This window comes from Argiope bruennichi, chromosome 3 (assembly GCF_947563725.1).
Source record: "Argiope bruennichi chromosome 3, qqArgBrue1.1, whole genome shotgun sequence".
NCBI classification, from domain to species: Eukaryota; Metazoa; Arthropoda; class Arachnida; order Araneae; family Araneidae; genus Argiope; species Argiope bruennichi.
In genome coordinates, this window is record NC_079153.1 from 127,357,910 (window position 1) to 127,371,460 (window position 13,551).

A 13,551-nucleotide genomic window follows, 5' to 3' on the forward strand; every position below is an offset into this window, starting at 1 on the left:
ATTCTTTTCTGCAGAAGAAATCATCCAAAAGGAAAGATGTTTGATCAAAGTACACACATAAAGAGTGATGACGAAAAATCCCCCGGTTGTAGGGCAGTTTTTTAATTCAGAAATTTTAATTTTAGAAACATTGCAGTAACTCTGATCCAATAGAATTCTTCTAGTCAAAATAGTAGACTAGAAAAGTAGATTTTACTTGTCAAAAATTTAATTTGTGACTTAGTAATTTGTTATTACCCTCATTTGTTACTAACCCATTTGGTAATTTGCCAAAACAAATTATTGAATGGCTGTATCACTCGAAATAATTTCTACTAAAGATTTACAACTGAAATATTTTTATAAAGAAATGCGGTAAGTGAATTGATATAAATCGACTGCATCGGCTGATTGAATCAATTGATTATGATTGCAGTTAGAAGAAAGTGGTCAATAAAATAAGTACAGTAACAAGAAAGATTTATCACATATACTTATATTGAATAAATTTGTATAAAAAGTAAAAAATAATTACATTTTTGAAAATGTATTTCATGACATTATAGAATCAACTATGCAAAGCATATTTATGATTGAAATATTCTGTTATATTATTTATCATTTATTTTTGAGTTCTAGCAACTAACACCAGCTTTATCAAGAAAGATTATGAAATGATGAAAAAATATTTACAAATAATCACAAACTATATTATTTAAAACAAAAATTCTTCGTCATTTTTTTTATTTATTATCAGAAATTATTCTCAAAATTTGCATATTTTTAATAATGTAAACATTTCAAAACTTTTTTAGTATTTATGTCACAACCTTCAACGTCGAATTTATTTCATTTTTTTTTTTTTACATAGAAAATTAAATTTTCTGAAAAGAATTTTACGATTTTTTTGACACAATGACAATTTCCCTTGTCATTGTGTCGCATAGTGTAATTCTTTCACTATTGCTCCTTACGCTGATCAATTCACGGACTGCATTTCCTATTTTAAAAAGAAGTTTATTCGTAAGCCTTTATTGAAAACACTTGGACGGTTAAAAGTGAGAAATATATAATGTTTTGTACCTAATTGTCCTAGTTGAACAATTCATTTGTCCAACATGAGTAAATATACATTGTTATAAGACAAGTAATTGAATAAAATCTATTGTGTAAAAGTGACCGACTCAGGGTCAAAACCATAATGAAAAAAAAAAAAAAAAAAAAAAGAAAAGAAAAAAAAATACACATCCAGGAAAAACTTGCTTTGTTCTGAAGCCTTAACTATTCAAATACTTTGAAATCTTTGAACACTTACTCATTCATTGTTACAGATGCCTCTATTCGTTTCAAACATCACAACAACTTTCACTCCATTTTAGGTGACAAGTCAATTTCCCATGTTGTCATGGGATAATGCTTTTAAATGTCACTTCCTGCCGTCTAATTATTCTAGTTTTTAAAAAAATAAAATTGTTCTTTCACAGTAGCCAGTATTTATAGGGTTACGGATGCAGGAAAATGACGCGATATTTTTGCAGACGATAATAAAGGTAAGAGTCTTTCTATTTTTCATTTTAAATATTAGTATTAAAAGTGTGTTTAGAATACATTTTATTTTTTTAAAAAAATATCTATTGAAGAATTAGAGATAAAAAATTGTTATTGAAACCAGTTTAGAAAATTACATCCTTTAACTTTTATAAAATCTTCCTAAGTGTGCAATAAATTAATAACATTTAAGCAAACGACAATAATCTCAAGTAAAGAACAGCACGATAAATTAATAATTGAAATTTTAATACGGGAAACAGAAATATTTTAATGGAATCTAAAAGCTAAGAAAACGTTTTTTGGATTTAAAAAAGGGCACATTTGCTCAAAATGGAGTACGCCCATTTTCTGAGAAACACACTTTTCATTTATATGAACACATAGTTGTCAAAATATTCTTGTAATATTCTTAAACAAATTAAGTTATTACAAATATTCTTGTAATAACTTAAATTAGTATATCAAATGCTTTATTTAAGAACAAAATAGTTATTTTGTAATGGCTTATAATTTCATTTGTAGTATTTATAAATAAAAAATGCATTTGTAGAAGAAATCTTAAATGATTTTTGTAGCTGATAACAAAGTAATATGTAGTATGTTATTTTTAAAATTAGCATCAAAATTTTGTTCACAATGCATTCAGTTTTATAAAAGAGTATTGCAAAATAGAATATAAAAAAGTTCCAATATATTTTGTGTCACAGAATATTAGAATAATTAAATTAAAATTGATACAAAATTTTCTTTTTAGATAAGAAAAAATATAACAATCATAAAGTTTAAAAATATATCTCTGCATTGACTCTTTAGTCTTTGAGAATAGACTCTTGAAATTTAATCAAGATTGAATTTCATTTTAGATGAAATTTGTAGTTCAGGGTGATGAATAGAATTTCAAGCATGGAACTATAGGGACATTTTTTTAAAAAATTAATGAAGCCGGAATGAAGAAGAACATATTGAAGGCGTTAAAATCTGTTTGTAACAAGTAATGTAAAGAAAAACAAACCGGCTGTGTATTATGAAACTAAACTTTCTTGATTGTTATCCAAGAACATGCTTCAAAAATACAAAAGATTAGCTTTCCCACTAATGCTGCTATCATTATTTTTATAATTTCATATTCTTGTTTTCCGACGATAACTTCAAAACTTATTCTCTTTTATAATTTTTATTATTTGTCATGCGAGAATTCATGAATCATCAATTTATAATGTTGATTTGATTATCATGCTATCTTTCAGATTGATTTCCACAATTTTTTTAAAGATTTAAAGAATATTTTACACTCTAGGTTGAAGGTGCGATGCAGATGTCGACATAAACCAGATCACTGGATCTAAAGTCACCAACTTTGTCAGAAATGCATTAGAGAGCGGGAATATACACTTCGGAACATTTAAAAAAAATTTACTTAGAGTTTTAATTAATTAAAAATTAATTGGGATTCTGACACTTTTCCATAATAACTTCCGAAAGTATTAACTTACAAAATTGATTTTTGCATTTCTTTAAAATTTAGACAGTCATGTCAATAATGATACTAACTTAACTGTCGTGTCATTTTGTCCCCAAATTTTGACACATTTTAAAAACTTTTTTTGGGTATAATTTTTAATACCACATTTCATTTTTGTAATGGAATTCAAACTTTGCTCACTGTTTCATTAAATGTTTAATCGCATGCTTTTCTTCCATTGTTGAAAGCTAAGAAAGAAAAATTCTACTTACCATTTCCGCAATTTACAAGAAGAATCAGAAAGTGAAATTATGTTATCAAGAAATAAGAGAATATTTAAAAATAGATCATTCTGACAGACACATTTTAACAATATTATAATATCATGGGAACTGATACCATCAGGAAGGTTAATATGCGCAATATATAAAGCATGTATAAGGCTATAAGAATAATAATGTCTGTCATAATCACATAATTTAAAAAACCTTGCCGAAGGAATTATGATCATTAATATTCACCATTTAATATCAACCACCATATCTATAATTATACACCATTTGAATAAAATATAAATCAAAAAAAAAATCCCATTCGAAACAAGCAAAATTTCTGGGAAAATGAAATGAATAAAAATGGATTCAAACACATCTATATAAATGTTTTAAACATTTTTTTTACATGAAACAAAACTATACTGTGAAAAGAAATTATAAGTCTTACCTTGTTGAAATTAATATGTTTTAGTAAACATGTAAAGAGTCATTGATTTCGGTTTCATTAAAGAATTTGACAGCGAAATATCAAAACAGTTTTTTTAAACTGTTTTATTTGGGAACTCTAATTTACGCGCTCTATGCCTCTTATTAATCATAATAAAATCATGTCCCTTTCTGTTATCTCATGATATTTAAAAGTCTATCAGAATTAAAGAAGCAAGAAATTATGTTGCAATTTTAAAAAAGCTGATTTTTTTTTAAAACGATCCAAATTTGATGACCAGATATTAGCACAGAAAGACTAGTGAAATTATCCAAGTTAAAAACAAAAATTGTGTAAATAATAACATTTATAAAAAATAACTTTACTTTACTTCAACGCAAAAAAAAATTGTTTTTTTAACCAATACAAACATAGAAGTGTACATGAGGGCGTAGCCCTTTATAACGCGCCTGTCAAAACAACTTAACATCCCGCAGAATATTTGTCCAATACTTTTGAAATTTTCAGAGAGGTCAGGCTCATGTTCAGATATAATTTTATATGCAGAATTCAAAAATCGGCATTTTTAACGACTTTAGGACAGTAGAGGAAAATTTTTATTTACATATATATAGGCAAAAAGGAGAAGAAAAAAACCATAATACACCAAAACTGCACAATTTGGGGAGCAAAATCCCAATCACTACAATCTTATGCACCTGTAATGGTTTTATGACTCGGAAAAGGTCTAAAATCTCAAATTAATAATTTTAATATTTTTAAAGTTTACATTTTCTGTTTGAAAAGTTTTATACTTTATTTAAAAGTTCTTCTTCTATTTAAATTCCCTAGAAATCTTACACAACAAATCAATACCATCTTTCAAAGCAATGGTTAACTACTTGTTGATTCTCGCTGCTTGTGTGGCAGTAGTTGCTGCGGGTGGCCGACAGCTCGAAGGCGACGAGGGAGAATACGGAAGGTTCAATAATTGGAGAAAAGTAATTTGCGGTAAGTTAATTATTCAGAAATAACAATTAGACTGCTTATACCGGTTTGAAATCCACCCTATGTTCCTTTGACATTACAAAAGCGGTGCCGCATTAAAAAAAATTACAACAAAAAATTTACAATATCACAAATCTCTGCAGTTGTTGTATTGTTTCTCTCTACAGTTAGTCTCACAATAAACATATATTTTTAATAGATGCTGAAGGACTAGGGAATTTTATTTAAATAAATTTAATTCTAATCTAACTCTAATTAATCTACCTCTATCCTCCTGTTTTTTTCCCTACATGTCCTGATTATTATCCACTCCGTCACACTTAAAATGTCATTTTACAGTAGCCTGGATAGCTCAATCTGCTTGTGTTTTTCTTTCTTTTCCAGAAATTCGTTCCTCGGATTTATTTGCCGTTGCCTTTTGCTACTACAGCTCCCTCTATAGGCTATCCATCACACTAAAAATTTCTGGATTGTTCGATCTCTTTTATTTCATCTGTTCCCTCTTTGGTGGAGGGGGGAATTTTTATTATTGAATATTTTGTTTTTAAATTCTGAGTTCATCACATTAGATATATTTTTTATTATTATTGAACAGAACTGTCTGCAGTTATCACAAATGAATAGATTGTCAAATGTTGTGGCTGAAGGTCACAGTAAAATGCCAATACACTGACTGCAATGAGCAGCTGCTTTAATGCTAAAATCTAAATATGTCATTATTACGAAAATACAAACTTGGACAAAATAATAACTCAATAAAAGAAACACTTTTACATTTTGTTTCGTTATAAATAATTCTGCCAGAATATTGTTCAATTTCTTTTTGTTTCATTGCCGTGTTTGATTTTTTTTTATATTATTATTTTATGTTATTCTTAAAATTTCTAGTGTGTGTTTGAGTAACTATTCTACTGTTATTTTTTGTTACAGAACTTCGTAACATTTTACATATGCATGCATTTTCACGTATTACTTCTTTTTTTTTTTTCCATCTCTTTTTTAAGAAAATATTTTCGTTATTTTGAACTTATGTTGCTGGTTGCATGTGGAAATGCTGTACGTTTAAGCAGTTCACCCTTCCAATTATTTTTATTTAAATGTGTTTTGTTTCCTTGTATTTTCACCTTTTTTAAATTTGAATTTTTTTTATTTTACATGCCACGTTGTTGTAGAAAACATATTGAGCCACTGTGTGAAATTTGGATATATGTATATGTATATTGATTTTCTCCCCCTACCAGTACTGTACACTTAGTAGTAAGACCCCAAATGAAAACTTAATGATCACTCTTCTTCATATACAAAAGGGCAGTCCTTTAAATGAAAAGAAACAATGTAAAATGCAAGTTCAATAAAAATTGTCCCATTGAAATTGTCAGAACTCATACACTGTAAAAATAATTCCAGCTTTCTAAGTTTTATTTCATACAAGCCACCTTTGACGACCAGCTGACTCGCTGAGATTAAATGATTGTTAAAATTTTCAATTAAATATTTTATGTTACATGATATCTTGATAGTTTCTTCAACTAAATATTTTCAAAGTTTCAAATTCTGATAGTCATATAGCTCATATTATTACAGAAGCCTGACGCCATTCTTTTCATTGCAATGTGTATATCTATAATTTTATGTCTACCTAAATAATAATATTTTATTTTGTTTCAATCAATAAAAGTACTTTTGAAAAAAATATGAAGTTTAGAATTTATACAGTCCTTTGGTCCTAAGGAGAAGTGTTCAGTGAAATATACATCAAATCTGACCGAGTTATAAAGTTTCAAATATCACTATTTTAGATCAGTCAGCAATTTTATACTTTTTGATAACTGATACTACTCATAAGTTAGTCTCTGAGCAAAAATATTTTGAAAAATATATTTTTAAGTTTTATAACAAACTAGTGTCATTTTTTAATGTAAAAAAAGAAAAATATTCATGTTAATAAAGTCGGCAAATTCGAGGATACAGTCGGCAAATTCGATGAGTAATGAAATTTCAATTCATTACTCATGAAATTTCATTCGATGAGTAATAAAATTTCAATGTTTTGAAATTATTGAATATGTATTATCTCATACAGAAAAAAAAAGGGGGGGATCTTCTGGTACAGTATTCGTGCCAACTGTAAAAAATGTTTGAAGGAGAGAAAGAATTTAATTGTTATAAAATTTAAAATTTTAAAACTACAATCAAAAATAGGGATGAGTTTATATGACATTTTTTTCCCTCTTCCTCTCTAAAAGCTAGTACCACTCTATGGATCTACATTTTAGGTGCTAAATTTGTGAACTAAATCTTATTAATCTAGTTTTTAACGTTTCGTACTTACTGTATTGGAATGAATTCGGGCAAACAGACATACTTCTTGTGAATAAATTACGTTTAAAATTTGACAGAAATCTACTAGTTCGATGCAAAGACTACATACCAAAATTCATCCATTTAGCTTACAGTGCATGCGAAAGTAGAGACCGACAGATGGTTAACGCTTTAGAGGATTTCGTTCAAAATTTAATGATTATATATACTTTAGATGCTAAATGTTTATATTATTTTTGTTCCCAACCAGCATTTTACGTTTTGCAGTTATCATATTCAACTCTACTGGCACAGATGGACATACAGACTTCCTGTGAATGGATTTCATTGAAATTTCATAGAAATTATCAAATCTGATATTTAGACGAAATTTTATTTATCTATTTCAAGCGATTTTGATTTTTTATGTTCATAGACATACTGACTTAATTTCAAAAATATGTTTTTCGGACTCAAGTATATATAAAACATGTAATATCGTCAAAATCTCGAATTCGAATGAATGCTTTGACTGTAACTGTATTGTCTCATTGCACACTTCGTGAACGAGAAAGTAAAAAGAATCAATTTTAACACTTTCTACGATCAACTTTCAAATTACTGAGTTCTACTCATAAATACAAAAGTTTGGATATCAAACATAGAAAATAACAACAACCAGTATAGATAATTGATTCTTGAATCGATGCACGTGAAGTTGAGTAGTACGAACCTTAGAAATCTGTTGGAACAGAGAGGATTGAGCAACAAGTCATCAATGCTTGCCGAGCTGATCATGAATTATTTGAAATATCGCCGTAATTCTTTCTAATCATCCCATAATGTAATGAAATTCAATGAAACAAAAACAAAAAAACTTTTTATTTTTATTTTGCCAAGATTATTACAGTTGATTTATCTGATGAGTGTGCAGATATATGGATGAACGTTTATGAAACTTTAAATTAATTCCATTCTTCTTTTTACTCATTTCAGAAAAAGATGAAGACGTACACAAAGCATTAGATAACTGCCTCCAAATGGAGCCGAAACTAGTGAGTGACTTTTCCTGGAATTTATTATTTTCTAAATATGAATTGAAACTTTTGATTGGTATCTATACCTTGTCAAATTTAGGTTAATAGGATTTCTATTTCCCCCCTCTTTAAAAATGCATTAATAGTATTGGTATCTATGGCGCGAAGGCTTTCAACAACAGTGCTATTCTAATTCTTTTATGTGGCTCAGTGGTTTTAATTATCTAATAACTATTTTCTAATTTTCAATAATCAAATCTATTATTAAATACTGAATTGTATTTATTCATGCACTCGAAAAATAAAAAAAATAAAAAAACGCGAACACAAAAACATTCACAGTTACATCCTGATTGGATGTTACAAAATATTACTAACTAAATGTAAAATAAATAAAAATAAAAAATAAACATCGATTTAGTTTTAAGGAAAGAAACTGCGCAGGTGCTGGTTTCCATGGCAACCTCAGCTGAAAAAATAAAACTTTTTTTTTCTTTTCTTTCTTTCTTTCTTTTTTTTTTTTTTTTTTTTTTTTTTTTTTGTTGGAATAAGAGTAATATATAGATTCAAATAACATGAAAGTTTCTTTTTTTGTACAAATCCAATAATTTTAATTCAAAATTGTTCTTCATTCTAATTCAGCTGGAATTAATTTTTCCATCAAATATTTTTGGATATCAAATGGCGATGGATATTAAGCCACGTTATTTTAATTATTATTAATAATAATTTTAAAGCATGTTATCTTATATTTATTAATTATTTAAATATTATTAATTATTTTAACAATATTTAACTTATTTTTATTGTATAAATAAAACTTCCTAATCTTATCAAATTCCATGATATTAAGTGCTAGTTAAAAAGGTATCAGCTGGGGCTACCGCTATATTGTAACTTTACTTTCTTATTTTTTTCATGAAGTAAACAAATATTAACAAGAATATATCTTCTCATTCTTTTAACAATGAAAGGAACTTATACTGTAAAATACTTGATCAAACAATATATACAGTTTGGTTTCACTACAACAATGAAGTATAGTATGAAAAAAGTATGCAAAAAATATATTTAAAAAATGTTTAAAATTTTAAAAAATTACTCAAAAATTATTTTTAAAAAATTGCATGAAAAATAAATTTATATCATTGAAAAGATATTTTTTTTTAGTTTTGAAGAGCCGTAAAAATGATATTTTTTTCCGTAACATTTTTATAAATTAAATTTCGAAAAAATGCCATTTCGTTTAATTTTAAATTAGCTCCAAACTAAGTCCAATTTTTTTTTTTTTTTTAGACTCAGAAAATTCAAGAATGTAAAGATTCATCGAAATCTCGATATGGATTTTTTTTCACTATTATAATGTTTTACCTTTCGTAAGCAGGAGAGTAATATTCTTATTAAATTTTTAGCATTATTATTGTTATTATTACTCCGTTGAAATCCTTTTTAAAGCGCTCTTTCACATCTCCAAGAATGTCCGTTGAGTCACCAAACCCATAGGCGTACAGCTCAGCACCGCAGAATATTGGTAAATAAACAAGTCATACGTTTTTTTAAAACTATATCGTTGGCTTACTTCATTTACCATATTGGCGACAAACTCAAGAGGAACATTGATTAATTGAACTTTAGAATTTGATCTTTTATTCCTTTTATGGTTAGCTTGTAATGAGAAGTTTGTGATAATGATTTTCACTTCAGATAATCGTTTTAACTGACTTTTACTGCAATAGATGAAGTTTAGCTAACACTAAGCACTAGTAAATGGGAGCAATTTAATACTTCATGGCAAATAATATCTATTATCTTTTAAATAAATTGTGACTTGAGATAATGAGATTAAAAAAGCGATACTTTTCTATCACGAATTTGAATTTAAATGGTTATATTCTACAGATCAAAGATGCAATATCCGACTGCATGACTGAAGTCTTACCTTCATCCAAAGGTGACTCGATAGAATTCACGCATTCCGCATGCAAGGATCAATCCCTCTTTAAAAAGGTGAGTGTTTTAGAATAGTATAATTTAGCCTCGCCCTTATGTATAAAAGGTGAGGTTCCGAAAGTTTATGGGCATTCGAAAAGCAAAAGCAGAACCTGTTTACAATGCAGGAAACTTTTACTTCAAGACCCTGGATGCACTCATATATTTGAGGGCCAGAAGAAACGCAGCCACCACATGACTCTACTACCATTCAGATCTAAGCAGATAAACGAGTCTGCTTGAGGGCGTAAGATTCCGTGACCATTTGTTCGAAACCATGTTCTACCAATTAGTTCTTAAATCTCCTAATTGAACCAATCACTTGGTCATTTAATTGCTGATTTTGTCACAGTTCACGTTTTAAAATCACTTGCTCCAAAGATTCAGCGTCTTACTAAGGATGTTAAGAACATTAAAATGTTTTTTAAACACTGTAGCCTGATATTGATAGATCATAGCACTGGCGCTGAAAATGCCATGTTTTGTCAGTAATTGTTAATAAATGATCATCAAAATGGTAAGAACAAATTAATATCGGAGAACAAGAAAAAGAACAAGAAAAATAATAAATTGATGCAGGATGTGATTCGGAACCAATCATCGCTTTTTTTTTTCAACCTTTGTATTTCAGGTTTACTATTATAAACAATTGAAAACTGTGCAAAATCTACAATGCGCAAAAGGAACTAATTCTTATTCATTGTGCAACATGGTATCTAAAATGCAATACTCCTTAATACTCCTTAATACTCCTTTAGAGTATTCCAATAATTTGGAATACTCTAAATTTTTGAGATATATACTTATACACTCTTTTGCGAAAACTGCTAAACAATGTTGTTTAGCAGTTTTGTTTTGACCACAATGATTAAAAATTAAGGAACTTTTGGATACAATCTCCATGAATTACTGGTACAACTATTTTTTTAAAAAAAAATGTTGGTAATGAATTAAAGATAAACAGTTCATATTTTTGAAGAATAAGCGTTTATTGTGTGCAATTATTTATATTCGATTACTTAAAGTTCTTTTTAATTTTTTTTAATATGCACGATTCTTCCAAATAGCTGGACAAGTGTTTTGCTGAATATGAAGCCAATGCAGAATTCAAAAAACAGGTAATATATTTATAGCTTAATGAGCGATTTTATTAACACTGCTTGAAGAAAACTTTTCTAAATCGAAGTGTTTCATGCTTTTCCTCTTCTTTTTTTCAGTTGGAATTGAAAGAAGATGTAAAAGTAAGTTTTTAAAAAAATTAAATTAAATATTTTCTACATATGCTTTTAAAAGACATGCTTGAATTTTTAAAGTAAGCAGCGGAAGTATTTAACATCATTAAGGAATTTCCATAATCAAACTCATTCTTGAAATTATTTAGCGACTAATTTTTATGCGATTTGTGATTGAATTATCGAAAAATCATTGATTCATCATTCAATTCGAATCAATTAAAGGATTAAAATAGTGATAAGGCATTTGGATAAAAGAAATATATTTATTTTCCTTATATTCTCTTTTAACACAAGAATTATAAAATTTAATGGTCTGTAAACGGAATCTAGAAAAAGAATGATTCTTCTAGAAAGTAGTCACATTTTCTGAATCTCAATTCGGGATTCAAGGTGAGGAAATATTAAACTACTTCCAAAAATAAATCAGTAAAGTATAAATTAAAGGATTCAGAAAAAAAAATCAGAAGATAAAAGAAACGAACTCAATTTTAATTTTGCATTTACTATTTTTGCTTCAGCACATTTCATCCATATTAGTCATGATTCGGTTGAACGCATTTTTTACCGCGTAAAAGCATGAAAGGAGAATTTATCAAAATCTTTTAAAAATCAAATCTGGTTTTGTTTTTTTGTTTAAATTATTATACTCCTTTATTAATCATTACTTTCCATACTTTAATTAAATTCATTATTAGTAGCAATACATTATTATTAATAGAAATAATTATGATTAATTGTTATTTATTCATTCAATCGTTATAGCACACTTAACTCTTACTTTACTTTAAAAAAACTGTACTTTACTTTAAAAAACTGTACTATAATTTGATGTACTATAATTTAATAAACTGTACTGTAAAAACTGTACTCTTAACTTTACTTTAAAAAAACTGTACTATAATTTGATGATTTTCCCTATTTCTGTTGTTAAAACAAGTATAATTTTAAACCATTATTTTACTTCAGACTCGTCGCCTCAGACGATCAGCTGGTTCCCCAGGAATATTATTTATATTTGTTTTCATATAGATCATTTAGATATAACATCAGGTCCATGATTCCGCCAAATTGTCTGGCTATTTGGCGAAAGTCGTGTTATTTTGTCTTATTTAAGATCCCTTTAATATGAACTTTTATAATGGCGACCAGTCCCATAACATCACAGTGCTATTAAAAAACGCTAATATCAATTCATCTGTCTTGTAGATTTCATGGTACTGTAACTTCACTTCACGTTCTTGTAAACGACAGATATTAAATAGAATCCTTCTTTCTTCGCTTTAAATAATCACATGACTAAATATTTGATGAAACAATGAAAGCTGTTTGAATCTTAGGGTAGCTACTGAAATCTATTGTTAGAAATAAAAGAAAAAAATATTTTTTAAAAATTGTCAAAATACAACAAAAATTCCCACGACTACTGAATTTTTTTATTTTATATTTTAAAACAATGTAGCATTCATTTAAAATTTTTTTTTTTTTTTTGTGTAGTGATATTTTCGGAAGTATATCGCGGGAAAACGCCAAAATTTCTATAAATTTCTAATTAAATAAAATTCTAGTTAAAACTTTCAAAAAAATTGCAATGAGGTGCACATTTCCACCCACCAAGGTATATAATATATATGCTCAAAATTTTGTAGCTGTAAGTCAAACAGTTTGGCCTGGAGAGTGCCAACAAATTTATTCATCTGTATTATTAAGAGAATTTAATGAAACAACATAATTCAGCACTTTTTATTACTATTAACTGAATATTAAAAATGAAAAATATTAAAATTGATCAAATTCAAAATTAAACCTTATACAACAATTTAATCAAAACCTCATTCAAACAAAATATTCTGCTTGGTTTTCAAATTCATCAGCATAATCTTAAATGTATTATTAAATAAATAACATATTTTTAATGTATCTTTTTTCATAGGCCTGCTATGCAAATGTGCTTAAGAAATTCGATCTACCGCAACTGTTGCCCTATCTCAACGGGACTGCGAAATCTACTTAGAACTGTATTGCGGAAAAACTTGCAACAATCTTGATGGAACATATTTCAGGGAAACGATTTTATGAACTTTAAATAATTTCTAATAAAAATGTCAACTATTTGCTATTTGTTCTTATTCTTTAAAACTGTTTATGCACCAGCTAATAATATTTAGGTAATCTTAGACTGTCACACAAGGTAGTCAAGACAAACTACACCACAGACTGCCTAAAGCAACTAATGAAATGAATGCACATTTCAATTGATGTTCATAAATTTTTAAAAAGATTTTGCAAA

At 27.7% G+C, this 13,551-nt stretch overlaps 1 protein-coding gene across 1 annotated transcript; it reads left to right on the plus strand.

Moving 5' to 3' along the window:
• Positions 1–1,316: 1,316 nt before the first annotated feature.
• LOC129963950 (uncharacterized) lies at positions 1,317–13,385 on the plus strand. The gene is made up of 7 exons (XM_056078571.1): positions 1,317–1,529; positions 4,547–4,705; positions 8,000–8,058; positions 9,940–10,047; positions 11,097–11,147; positions 11,247–11,270; positions 13,195–13,385. Exons 2-7 carry the CDS (start codon positions 4,585–4,587, stop codon positions 13,273–13,275), a joined length of 444 nt encoding a protein of 147 aa, XP_055934546.1. The 5' UTR covers positions 1,317–1,529; positions 4,547–4,584; the 3' UTR covers positions 13,276–13,385.
• Positions 13,386–13,551: the final 166 nt, after the last annotated feature.